Here is a 13,049-nt window from a genome sequence, read left to right on the forward strand (position 1 = left end):
TATTAGGTTCCCTTAGGTGCAAATATAGTATTACTATAGTTTTTTTTTACAAAAAACTTTTAAAATGTAGTGATTTATGACCTTTTCCCACCCTGTTTCTCATCCTCTGATTCAAACAGTCTGTTTTGGGGGTGTTTCCCCTTTAAGAGTTCAGTGTTAACGCCCACTGTTATGATTGGCTAACGTCAGTGCCTATGCATCAATTATTAACGCCCCCAGCCAGAACATTTGCAGATTCAGCGTATTTAAAAAGTAGTTTAAAGTTTTAAACACATTACTTACAGTTTGCGTCGTCGTTGTTGAGCCCAGAATAGTCGGCAAGGACTTATCTTTGAGCAACAATTTTCTGGCAAAGCCAGCATCATTTTGGGATTTGTTCTCAAAACAGTCATCCTTCAAATGTATAGAACAAACGCTTAAACTACTGCCGTGACTGAGACGTCCGCAAAAAAATAAAGTGCATCCATTTTCCCCTGACGACTGGATCTTTCGCAGTGTATTCAAAGATGTTGTTTGTCCACAGCCAGGAACAGCACATCTGCGTGGCATCGTAATTTCCCTGTACACAGACCCACTCGCTGTACGTCGACTGAACACTTGTGAGGCGCGCGGCGCGCGGGCGCGACAACGATACGAAATGAGCGTAGTTGTCTTGCGCTTAAAGCGTAGTTGTCTTGCGCTGGAGGCGGTCATATGCAAACGCTGGTACGTCACTTCGTACCGTGACGTCACTTCTTACCATGGATCCAGAACGAGCTGTATTTAGAGCTTGATTAAATAAATGATTATTTTATAATGGGGAGGAAGTCTTAAGCTATGAAACTTGCAGGACGTTTTAATGGTACAAAGACCTCTTATATACTAAAAGATCAAGGCAAATTTGGTTTCTCATGTCATGACCCCTTTAAAAGTACCGAGTTCGGTACCTAACCCTATTTTCAGGTCTAACAGTAGTTTTCAGGTATAGAAATAAAGTAATCAATAGCAAAATAAATTCTTCATTGTATAAATTAAATATACATTAAGCCTTATTAAAGTTACAAAAGTTATTTTGTCAAGAGTAATGAGTGATTTTTTAGTTTTTAGTTGTTTGATTAACATTAAAAGACAGGGCAGTGCAGCAGGAATATTAGGCTGTTGTCACTTTAAGAGCTGCACGGATCCAATGCAAGCTGAGTCTTAATATAAAATAAATAAAGTAAATAAAATAAATCTTAATAAATAAAGCTAGGGAAGCATACAAGTAAAAAAAAAATCAACATTATGTCCCAGGTGTCATTCACGGCAGTGTCCTTATTGTCAAGCCCTGCTGTATTTTGTTCAGATTTAATTTTGTTATACGTATTTAATTATTTTACCCAGAGAAAAACATTGGATTACGCAACTCAGTGTCTTCGTCTATTAATGTAGACGTAGCCTAAATTCTTGACTTTGTAGCATCTTCAGACCAATTTACTGATTCTATCATCCCATTAACATGGGAAAAGTTAAACCCTCTTGGATTTTTTAAAGGAATGTCTGTGATATGAAGTTACCAGACAATCATTTCAACAATAAATTTCAAACGAAAATGTTTATCAGGGAGGCTAGATGTTCTAGACGGATGAATTCTTGGTTATGCATTAAAGATACAATTCCTGTGGGTGGATTTTCCCTTTCATGCATTTTAGAGCACATTGTGGGAAAGTTATTGTGCTTTAAATAGCAGGAGTTTAAAAATTGGGTATAATTCAGCACAGAAAAGGTGGATAAGTGATTCGATCATTATAGTCTCATGTTAAAACATTATGTAAATATTGAATCAGCGTGTATCAATGTTAATCCAAAAAACTTTCCCCACATACTTCTATTGTAAGAGCATTACATGGGTTATTCCAACTGAGGAAAGAGTTTAAAATATTGTCTTAACCACAGACGCAGATCTTAACTTATTCTCTGTTAATGGACAATATCTATAGATTGGTCTGAAAATGCGATGCCTTTTATTTTTTAAGTGCCCTATTATGCTTTTTAAATGTTCCTAATTTTGTTTTGGAGGTTTTATAATATACATTGCACAATTTTAATATTCATACACTTTTCTCACAATGTCTGAAAAAACTTGATACATGATTCAGTACAACATGATTCTTCTCAGCTCCAACTACAGTGTTTGAAGGCAGGTCAAAGTAGACGTTGCTCACGGGCATTATGCATATGTTACAAACCTACGTAGATATATTGGAAGTGAGACTAGAATTACTGATGACTCGTTTCAGCCGGCTTTCTTTTAGGAGACAACTTTATTTGTCATGCACTTTGATCTCTAAAACTTTGCAGAACTTTTACATTCAGAAACAGCTATATTACTGCATGGAAGGTATATTCAAAAAAGCAAAACAGGGGGAATTTAAGAGTGTAAAGGTTTTAGACTGAAAATGTAAAGACGTTGAGAAGCACTAGTGTGTGCACAGGTGAACATACGGATGAGATGTTGACTCAGAATAGGAAAGTTAGGCTAATATGATGTACGAGAGAGATTGAGATATGAGGTGCAAGTACACCGGAGCAAGTGGGAGCTCATCAAAGAAGAGAAGCAGACAGACCAGAACAGAAACTAAATGTGGAGGAGTTCAAAACAGAGGGAAAGTGTATTCAGATGATACAGTGAGAAGAGCAGAAAAGGAGTGATAAGGGAAGTGTGAGAACATGTGGATGAATAGCATGTTTCAGATATAGAGCTACATGAAGAGAGAACGACGCTGACAGGACAAGAACAGAGGCATGACACAGGGTTTATGTATTCTCAATGTATATGTGAATATGTGTGTGTGTGTGTGTGTGTGTGTGTGTGTGTGTGTGTGTGTGTGTGTGTGTGTGTGTGTGTGTGTGTGTGTGTGTGTGTGTGTGTGTGTGTGTCCGAGAAGTCATCATCAGTGATGAAAAATATTACAAATACTGTCAAAAGCCAATTGTCAAACCATTAAAAATTTCAAAAAAATGATTTAAGAAAATAAAAAAGAAAATAAAAATATTGTCATATGAAACACAAAATCTTGCATTATATATTAAAGGTGTGCAAAAACCTTTCATACCATTTAGATAGAATAATACACAAACAACTGAAACTGTCCCAAATAGATTATTTGATAATAATTTCCATTAAATTGAATGAAATAATCCACCTCCCACGTAATGTTTTGCCTGAACTCATATTGCATGAAAGGGTTTAATGGTTAACACACCACACTGCTGTGTTAACTTCCAGTTTAAACAGAATAAGGTCACTGAACAAACTGATCTCGGCAAAAGAATGTCGTAAGAGTGACATAGCCAGAAGGTTAACTTCAGATAACCCAATACACCAGTTTCCAATTAAAGCAATACTCTTGCAGTTGAATAAGGCCCTAAAGAAACCTATTGGGTTGCAAGTTCCAAGTAAGACACCCTTGAGGGAATTTCATTTCAGTAACTAAAGTATAGTCTTATCTCTGTGCTACTTGGTCAATAGGTATCGCTTTCCTTTTCTTTATTCCTCTTTTATTTCCCTGACTTTTTTTTGTTTCATCCCTCAGTTCTCTGGACAAACAAGTGAATCTCTAAATTCCTGCCACACAACTGGTAATATCTGTCATACAGGTGAAACTCGAGAAATTTGAATATCGTGCAAAAGTTCATTTCAGTAATTCAACTTAAAAGGTGAAACTAATAGACTCATTACAATGCAAAGTGAGATATTTCAAGCCTTTATTTGTTATAATTTTGATGATTATGGCTTACGAATATGAAAACCTTTTCGCAATATTCTAATTTTGAATTTGGGGTTTTCATAAGCTGTAAGCCATAATCATCAAAATTATAACAAATAAAGGCTTGAAATATCTCACTTTGCATGCAATAAGTCTACATAATATATTAGTTTCACCTTACAAGTTGAATTACTGAAATAAATTAACTTTTGCACGATATTCAAATTTTCAGAGTTTCACCTGTATATTTAACATCATGACAATGTGCTCACTTTTATATACTGATCAAACCCTTTTTACAGTTTGTACGTGTTTGAATTTCAGGTTCTCCACAAATTGCATCTACAACCAATTTGCTATTGCTTTCTTTACAATTGTGAAATATTCTCACTTTCACTGTTATTTGTACTTGAGCAGAGACCGCAGCTATATTCCATCTAAAAATATTTAAAACTTTTTTATCATTATTTTACTCAATCAGAAAGGCTACAAGAAATGGTTCTAAAATTGGGGTTTTGCAGCGATGCCAAATAACTATTTTGGGTTTCCTTGAGGGCAAAATTTCCATGGAATTTTCCAATGGAAAATTACTGACACGATAGAACCTTTATTTTTAAGAATGTACATAGAATTTTTGTAGCCTATACTTACAACAGTTAGACTAATTTTGTCAAACCCATGGTTTAACTCACAAAGTTAGAGTCCCCCTGTAGTCAATAATTGTATCCCTTAAAACTCATCTTTGATCACCAAAATTCATGTGAAAAAAATTCTTGCCTTAAAGGGGTCATCGGATGCCCATTTTCTACAAGTTGGTATGATTCTTCATAAGTCTTCATGTAAAGTTTGTAACACTTTTGGTTAAAATTCATCAATGGTTGTGTAAAACAACACTCTTTTTACCTCTGTTCACAGCGACCCGTTTTGGTGCATGTCTCTTTAAATGATAATGAGCAACTGCTCACCCCACCCCTCTTTTCCATGGGGGGTGTCACACAAGACACATAAAGTGCTGCCTTGGTGGACAGTATACTGTACAAATGGCTGAGGGCGGAAATATGCTAATACGAGACAGTCCTTCAGCAGTCGTGGGCAGAGCATGAGCAATATGACATATTGCTCAGATAATCCAAACTGCTTGATTATTGAGAGTGTTTAGACTTTTTGAGGATAAAAAAAGGGAGTGAATGGATTTTTTTCATTGTATGGTGGTTGTGTCCACACACTGCAAAGACACATTTGTATGCAAACACTATATAAAAGTTAATTTTGCATCCGATGACCCCTTTAAAATAGCTTAAATGTAACTACTACACCCTTTCTTCATTTAGTACGTAGATTCATGAATATGCAATTTAGCCCCGCCTCCACTCACAACAGCCCAGAGATCCTATAGGCTACTGTAATAAACGCTGCAAAATGGCAAGTGGAAATACTGGTTTAATTCAGCCATATATGTTTGAACCAGAAACTGATTCAGAAGAGGAAGAGTAAATACAGGTTCATCTACAAGTCAACATGTCAGAATGGTAATGCGTTTTATGTATCGCTCTTTACAACGTTTAAGTTTTGTGTGGCTTTTTAAGCCTTTTTCTTGACTGCGTTATCAAACAGCTAATAATGTGTAGCTAATGTTACAAAAACTATGTTCCCGTTCACCATCTCAAGAGTCAGACAGCTGCCTTCTAACAGTCAGCATCCTTACAAACACTTTGAACAACTCAGAAAGTCAGTGGAGAAAGGCATATAGTAAATGTAGGCTTACACGATTTTTCATACAACATTAAAAATATACCGGGATAACCTGGCTTCTCTTGAAACTGCCCTGATTCGCAGCATAGTTAATAATATGCTAAAGCCCGCCCACACGCTGACGTGATTGGATACAAGGTTGTTTGTGACATCAGAAACACCAGCGATTTCAATCAAACCACGTTTTTGCTTTTCTTAAAGCAGGGCTATGCAGTTTCGGGAATTTCTTCGCTGTATTCTCTCTTTTTGCATTGCAGGTTTCTCTATAGAGCTCCCCCTACAGCTTCGGAATAGATATTTGACAACACTGTCGAAAAACTCGTTGGCGACTCTCAGATACCAAAGGCTAGTAGATTTTTTTGCCATAAAGCAATTCGTTACATTGGCCCGCCCGCCCAAAGTTGCAAGGGTGGTTTTTCCGCTCACAGGCGATAGGGGGGTGTGAGACGACCACCATTCAACCTGAAAAAAGTAATATAACCATTCCAATGACTCCGAAGCTGTTCAGTTAAGGCAGTGGTTCTCAACCGGTGTAGGCTACAGGATGGGAGGGGGAAAAAACTGAAAATATAACAAATTTGCAAAAATGTTTTATCACTTAACTACAGTCATAAAAAGTTATAGTTTCGTATAAAGCCTATATAACTCCTGAATAAAAATGTAAATGTGTTTGGACTGATTTAAAAAAAAAGGTTTTGAACAAATTTGATTGGTTTGTCGATAGTGAGCGCAAATGCAGGTGATAAGCGGTTTTATTAAGCGAGTCATTGAGTCGTTCATTCAAACGATTCGTTCAAACGGCCGATCCATCAAGAATGAGACAGATGTTTGTGAATAGGTCATTGAATCTTTGACTCAACAGATTCGTTCAAAACACTGAATCATTCAAAACACGGGTTGGCCCCAACTGCAATGAACCAGCTTTCGGGGGGCCCAGATTGCAAAAGGTTGAGAACCCCTGAGTTAAGGTAAAAAACCTGCATAGTTCACCGTTAAAGAGAAAATGGTTTGCACAGGGTTTGTCTTAAAGCATAGTAAAAACACCACATAGACATATAAACAACATTAAAAACTTGATTTTCACCACAGGGGATCTTTAAAAGAAATATGACAACAAAAGTGAAAACGCACCCTGCTCTATGAATGACCGAAAATCAGTCAAATTGACACTGCACGTTTAACAAGAATAGATAAGGCAGCACAACACTATTTTGAATGCACGCTGGATCAGAGGGAGAAGTGACAGAGAGTCAGAGAGTTGTGGTTTAGCATGGCTCGCTTGGCACAAGCGCTGTGGGTTAGTGTAGGACTGGTGCTGGCACACAGACAGGCACTTCTGTCACATAAGGGGTGTGTATTTTTAGTGCCACTGGTCTCATATCTAACACTGCATGTGTGTGCGAGTTTGTTCCACGTTTCACAAGTGTTTGACACTCACACACACACACACACACACGTGCAAACTGAGATCATGTCCTAGCAATGCAGCAGGTATGGTTTAATGAAATAAACACTTACCTCTCTGAGTGTTGTCATGGTTCGGGTCCGGCGATGCAGGCTCATCATTTTCCATTACTTTCCTGTCAAAACTCCGTGCCAACACCTTATAGTTTAGTTGTGATTAGTGTGTATTATTATTACTAAACTTACATAAAATAAAAATCCACTTGAAGGAAAAGAAGACAACTGCGGACACTTTAACGACCGGGACGCCGCAAACGTTTTAACAAGCACATCGCCATTTTCAATAATCCCCTAAAAATGGGCTCGTCTGGTCAATAAACAAACAGGGTTTAAATCAAAATGCTCCTCCGCTTCGCTTCGTTGTTGTTTGAATATAACTAACATGCGTACATGACATTTCAAAAGGAAAGAAAAATAGTTGACCAGCCCCGGAGAGAGAGAGAGAGAAAGAGGGAAAGAGAGAAACGGACGGGCACTTGTTGGATAAATAATCGACCGAGTGGCCTCTGGCGCGCGCAATGACTCTGTCTGTCCAGGCTCGCGCAGCGCTCGAGCTGTCCCGAGCCAGTACGGTGTTATGTCATCAATCATTATGTAATAGGCGCGGGAAGCGCGAGAGTAATGCTTTTAACGGGAGACTGAAGGGTAGTTTATGAGTATTTTTGTCCGGTGCACTATTGTTATTGCATGCTATTAACATCACACACTACACCACACTACAAGACACTTTTTTTTTTTTTACATACAAAAATTCTGTTCTATTTTATTTATATTCTAGCTATACCAAAATAGGCTACATACACTGGATTAAATAATATTTTTTAAATATTTTAATAATTATTCAATATATCTCTCAGACGTTTCAAATGTATTATTTTTTTTCTTTTATAAAGAGAGAGCAGTTTCATTTGTTCTGGACACATGGTCAATAATCCTTCAGTGATGTGTTATGTAATGTGAATTCAGCACTGAACTGTCACTGGATAACATGAGGCGACTATGTCAGTAGTGTGTTAATGCACAAATTATTCAACTGTTAATCAGAAAATAAATATTGGTGACTTTCATATACATCCTAATCCTTATCCACTCTCCCTAAACCTTATTTTATCATCTTAGGTCTTATGCCCTGGAACACATTGTACAGATTTGGCCAGTCCCAGACGAAAGATGACCAATCGTAGTGACTTCTGTGGTCGTGGCTCCTTAATGGAGGTCCTACGTCGTACAGTGAGAGAGGTTCAAAGACGGCCGTTGTCTTTTCACGACCAAAGATCGCCTGCAATCATTTTCTGACAGTGAGATTTACCATGATCATCTCACAGTGTGTTTGCTGCTAAGACCTACTACGTCTACTGACTAGCCAATAATGCAGCATGAAATGGCATATTGATCAATGCGACATGGCGCTAAAACTACTTGCCTCAAGCTCCATTTACAAAATTGGCATGCCAAGTTTTCCCTTTAGTTTACTTCAATAGGTGTCATCATCGTAATCTACACACATGCATACCCAAGTTTATTAGATCCATGTCGTACAGTGTGATTTGTAATGATCTTAAAGGATTGCCGAAGTCTGTAGCAGTCATTAGAGAAATGTAGAGCCCACATTTAGGTATTAATATATTGTCAGGGTTCTCCAAAATTGAGATTACCATAAGAATCCTCAGTGCATAGTTGACCACTATGGCTCCCAGTTAGTGGCGTCGCTATGTTTTCTAGGTCCAGACTATTGCATTTGACCCCCTTGTCTATTATCAATAGTGTAGTGATTTATGAAGCACAGCTCACACAGAAATCACTTCAAAAGCTTTCTATTGGTCAACACAGCGAATTTGTGTGTCCAACTCGAACCCGATGTGAAATCCGCATTGGGAAATCTTTCGCCATCATGCATGCGAAACTCCAGATCGAGAGGATACCAATTGAAATGACTGGGTTTCAACAGAAAATGTTGCATTCAAAAACATGTGTGCAGAATAATGATACAGCCCTCATAATTTCTAATAAACAAATTGCTGCTGATATAAGTTGTACTTTCCTTTCAGTTAATCCATTAATTACTGCTATATTAATTCATTCATTTTATAATTATTAACAATATAAAAAGCCAACATGTCTCGACAAAATCAATGAAAAGGTTAGTTTTTGACTAAAATGATTGATCTCAGCAAAGGCAATGAGATGATGGAAATGGCATTTTGGTCAGACCAAGGTTTGACTGTTAACAACATGCATGGAAAATGTCTCCCCGAGAGTTTCGCTGCACTGTTCCCACAGAAGCCATCACGCAAAGCCCACTTGACCAAACACTCGACACCTCTCCATAGATAGAAACCCACCTCAGACTGCGTCCTACATACATCATATGCGAGGGGCCTGTGGGAGACTACAGGGGCCACCACAGAGATGCAGGTTTAAATATTTATTTCTATCACTTTAAGTGTGATGCACATGAGGCTAACAAGGCTAGGAAGATGTGTGTGTGTGAAGCTCCAGCTTTACATGAGAGGTAGTCAACATATGAAGTCACACTGCACAGCATAACAGTATTAACACAGATGAGTTTAAAATCTCCACATATGAATGTACACTCCTCTGATGTGGACAATGTGTCATTCATTACCGTAACACTGCGGTGTCAGTCAGTTCTCTTTACTGGAATATATGCAGCAATGTGGAACTTAGATCAAATGGATTTCATGCACATGCAATATGGATATATGGTGGATACATCCTCCATCCTTTCCTGCAACAGGAAAAACAAGATTCATTGCATATAGAGATTACTGGTGCAATCCCAAACTTAACAGGATTAAACTGCTTCATTTTTAAATGTCAATGTTAACACTTGTTTTCAATGCAAATGCATTTAAAATATTGAGGCTAATAGTGAGATTGATTGATTGATTGATTGATTGATTGATTGATTGATTGATTGATTGATTGATTGATTGATTGAATACAAATTTGAGAGTAAATAAATTCGTTTTTGCATTATATTTGAATATTATTTATATATAATATTTAAATATAATGCAAAAACTTATTTTTTTATGTTGTTAATAGTACAGAAACAATTTTCCATTTTTAACCTTGTATTAATTATAAATATTTATTTATTTATACCTATTTTATATTCATCTTAATTTATTTATAAAACACTAATTCCTCTTAATTATTAGGTTTCTGAGGTTAAAATTATTTCTGTACTATTAACATAATTAAAAATAAGTCTTTGCAATGTTTATTTTCAGCTGCATTTGTAATAATTATTTTATTTAATTACATTTACTCTCTCCTAAATTTTTCATATATATATATATATATATATATATATATATATATATATATATACACAGCCAGTTATTCGTAATACAAGTGAGCGATGGGACAGAGAGCATTTAGTGTGTTGTGCTTACATGTGCATAGGTTGAATATCAGCAAGATCAGTTGGTCATTGCGTGCACACGAACACACACACACACGCAAACACACACACGCAAACACACACACACACACAAGCACACACACACACGCAAACACACGCAAACACACACACACACACACACACACACACACACCTCAGACACACACCTCACACACACACCTGCAATCTCACTCACGTGTATAGAGATGTGCACACATGCACATGGCCCTGTGGTGGATTTTGGGCTGCTTTCAGCTTCGTGCTCCAAATAAATAACCCAGTTTTATTGACACAAATAGAATCTGCCAGGAGCGAAACAGGGGTAAAGAGTGTGAGAAAAAAAGAGAGAGAGATAGGTAGCAAGATAAAATACAAGTTCAGTTTACTAGGTAAACTTAGCAATGCATCCGCTAATGGGGTGTATGGTGTAAACGTGTCTTGAATAACGACGAGCATATGTTCAGATTGATGAGCACAGAACAAATAGATTAGTGTTTGTTTGGCAGAAATCTGTCATGGGATTAGGTGTGTGGTGAGTCTACATGGGTATAAAGTGGTTTCAGGTCGTCAGATTTGGTTACGTATTTATGCATATTTTCACACTGATTGCATCAATGACATTAGCTTGTTTTCTTTCTCTCTTACAAAATATGACAGAATAATAACAGAAAGATATATATTTTTTTTTTACATGTCTACCTGCTACCTCCGTGTAGAGTTACTAGGACTCATCAGTACTGGTCACTTTACAAGTGATGAAGGTTTTCCTATTCTCTATTTAATACTAAGTGCAGAATTCATCCCTATGTAAATAATTGCCAGACAGGAAGATTGTCTGACATCACTTCCTGTTTTAAGACCAAACATGGGACTCCCCCATCCTTCACAAATTTGATAGAGTTCACTGTGCCTTTAAACTGTGGCATTCATAGCACTAGCTTTGATGGAAAGTCCTTAACCAAGTCCTTGATCAAACATTTAATTTAATTTTGATTGACACAATCATGATTTTTTTTTTTTTTTTTTTATTCTAATATTAAGTGTGTAAAGATTTGACTGCCTGGCTGAAAGTTTACAGGTGGTCCCTCTCCTTTTCTTGCCATTTCCGTTGTCAGACAGTTATGATTCATTTTTAGGCCACCTCAGAGGTTAGCATCATCACCCTGGTTTCCTCAACAAAATCCAATAAGATTTTTCCATTGGGTTTGGATTATTGAAGAAAAAAGCTCTGTGGTCAACAATAAGTTTATGATTATTAGGCCTACGCGTTGTTCATCATGGTAATCTCCATAAGAGCAAAAACTTTTATGAATTTTGGAACCTATAATACAATCGCCAGATGCAAAAAGCTAAATGAAGACTAAACAAACTGAACAAACACCACAGTTGAATGACAATATAACTAGCCTACCTTAGAGTTTAGGACAACTCCTTGTAGTCTTTATTGTAAAATATTTTCTCTAAAAGTTCAAGTTATAATAGTTTGCAAGAGTAGATGAGTTTACCTGTTCATCGTGTTGATGTTTCATGTCCCCGAGAACCTCTAGTCCCAGTTTGCCACTTGTTGTTAGCAACCGCATTTTTAAGATAGTCCCGGGACTTAATTGGGAACAGAAACAGCGACATCATCTGGATAAAAAGCGAGATTGAAGATAGGTTCCCAAAATCTGCCATCATTTACTCATCCTCAGTTTGTTCCAAACCTGTATGAGTTTCTTTCTTCTGAATACAAAAGTAATATTAAACAGTAGACGGTAGCCAATGACTTCCATAATAGGGAAGAAAAATAATAATACTATAAGCCAATGGTTACCGGTAACTGTCTGGTTACCAACATTCTTCAAAATATATTCTTTTGTGGTCAAACGCATACAGGTTTGGAACAACTTGAGGGCGAGTAAATGACGACAAAATTGTAATTTTTGGGTTAACTATCCCTTTAATGTTTAAATGCATTTGAAGGACCCTCTTTCAGAAATCAGAAACAGTTTGTTTGAGGTGGTCATTTGAAAGCTTGGTTTCATCAAATGCACTTTTTGCAGTTTTGCTAAGGTCGATTTTTTTTTTGATCTGAAACAACATATTTTCTATTGTACAATGACCTTTTATGTTATTTGATTCTTCATAACCCCTTGAAGGACTGAATGAAAGTCTGGAGTTTTTAATCAGCATACATGTTCATTGTGTGGGTTACATCCCCAGGTGCTATAGGTGTGGGCTAAAGATCGTTTTGGTCTATTCTTGTGTCTTAATGATCTTAACTATGATCATAAATGACAAAGTATTTATTCATCCAAACAGAGAAGGAATGAACACATGTCTTTTTCTTATCAAACTTCAGGAATCACATTATCTGCTCTTTCTGAAAGTGCACTTGACAGGCAGTGTCTGTCTCTTTTACCAATTTGACGGAAGCCAACCCACATCCAGTTAGTGCTAGAGAGGAATAGAAAAAGAAGAAAAGAAAAAGGTTCAGGTTGTGGAGATGGAGCTCTTGTTGGAGAGCTGGTACATAATGCAACAGGAAGACCCCCTCATGATGAGGAAGAGGCTCAGGGCACTGATTTAAAGTCCCCATGAAATCAAAATGGAAGTTTTTTGGCTTTTAGTATGAATAGGTTAGCCTTACCGTTATCTAAAATTTCAGCCAGAGTAAATTTGCTTTCCATTGGGAA

The 13,049-nt window shown here is 37.0% G+C and overlaps 1 protein-coding gene and 1 long non-coding RNA gene across 2 annotated transcripts in view; both read right to left on the bottom strand.

Moving 5' to 3' along the window:
* The window catches only part of rorc (RAR-related orphan receptor C), a 39,331-nt gene extending 31,821 nt beyond the window's left edge, over window positions 1-7,510 (bottom strand). Inside the window, exon 1 of the mRNA XM_079626428.1 lies at window positions 6,999-7,510. Coding sequence (XP_079482554.1) covers window positions 6,999-7,053 — 55 coding nt within the window. The 5' untranslated portion in view covers window positions 7,054-7,510. The remainder of the gene's footprint in view (window positions 1-6,998) is intronic.
* A 2,055-nt stretch (window positions 7,511-9,565) lies between these two features.
* On the bottom strand, window positions 9,566-11,991 carry LOC307005931. The gene is made up of 3 exons (XR_013799360.1): window positions 11,880-11,991; window positions 10,571-10,676; window positions 9,566-9,693 (listed from the first exon to the last, which is right to left on the bottom strand). It is a non-coding gene; the product is annotated as an uncharacterized lncRNA (long non-coding RNA).
* Between the last annotated feature and the right edge of the window lie 1,058 nt (window positions 11,992-13,049).

This window comes from Phoxinus phoxinus (assembly GCF_949152265.1).
Source record: "Phoxinus phoxinus genome assembly, chromosome: 10".
NCBI classification, from domain to species: Eukaryota; Metazoa; Chordata; class Actinopteri; order Cypriniformes; family Leuciscidae; genus Phoxinus; species Phoxinus phoxinus.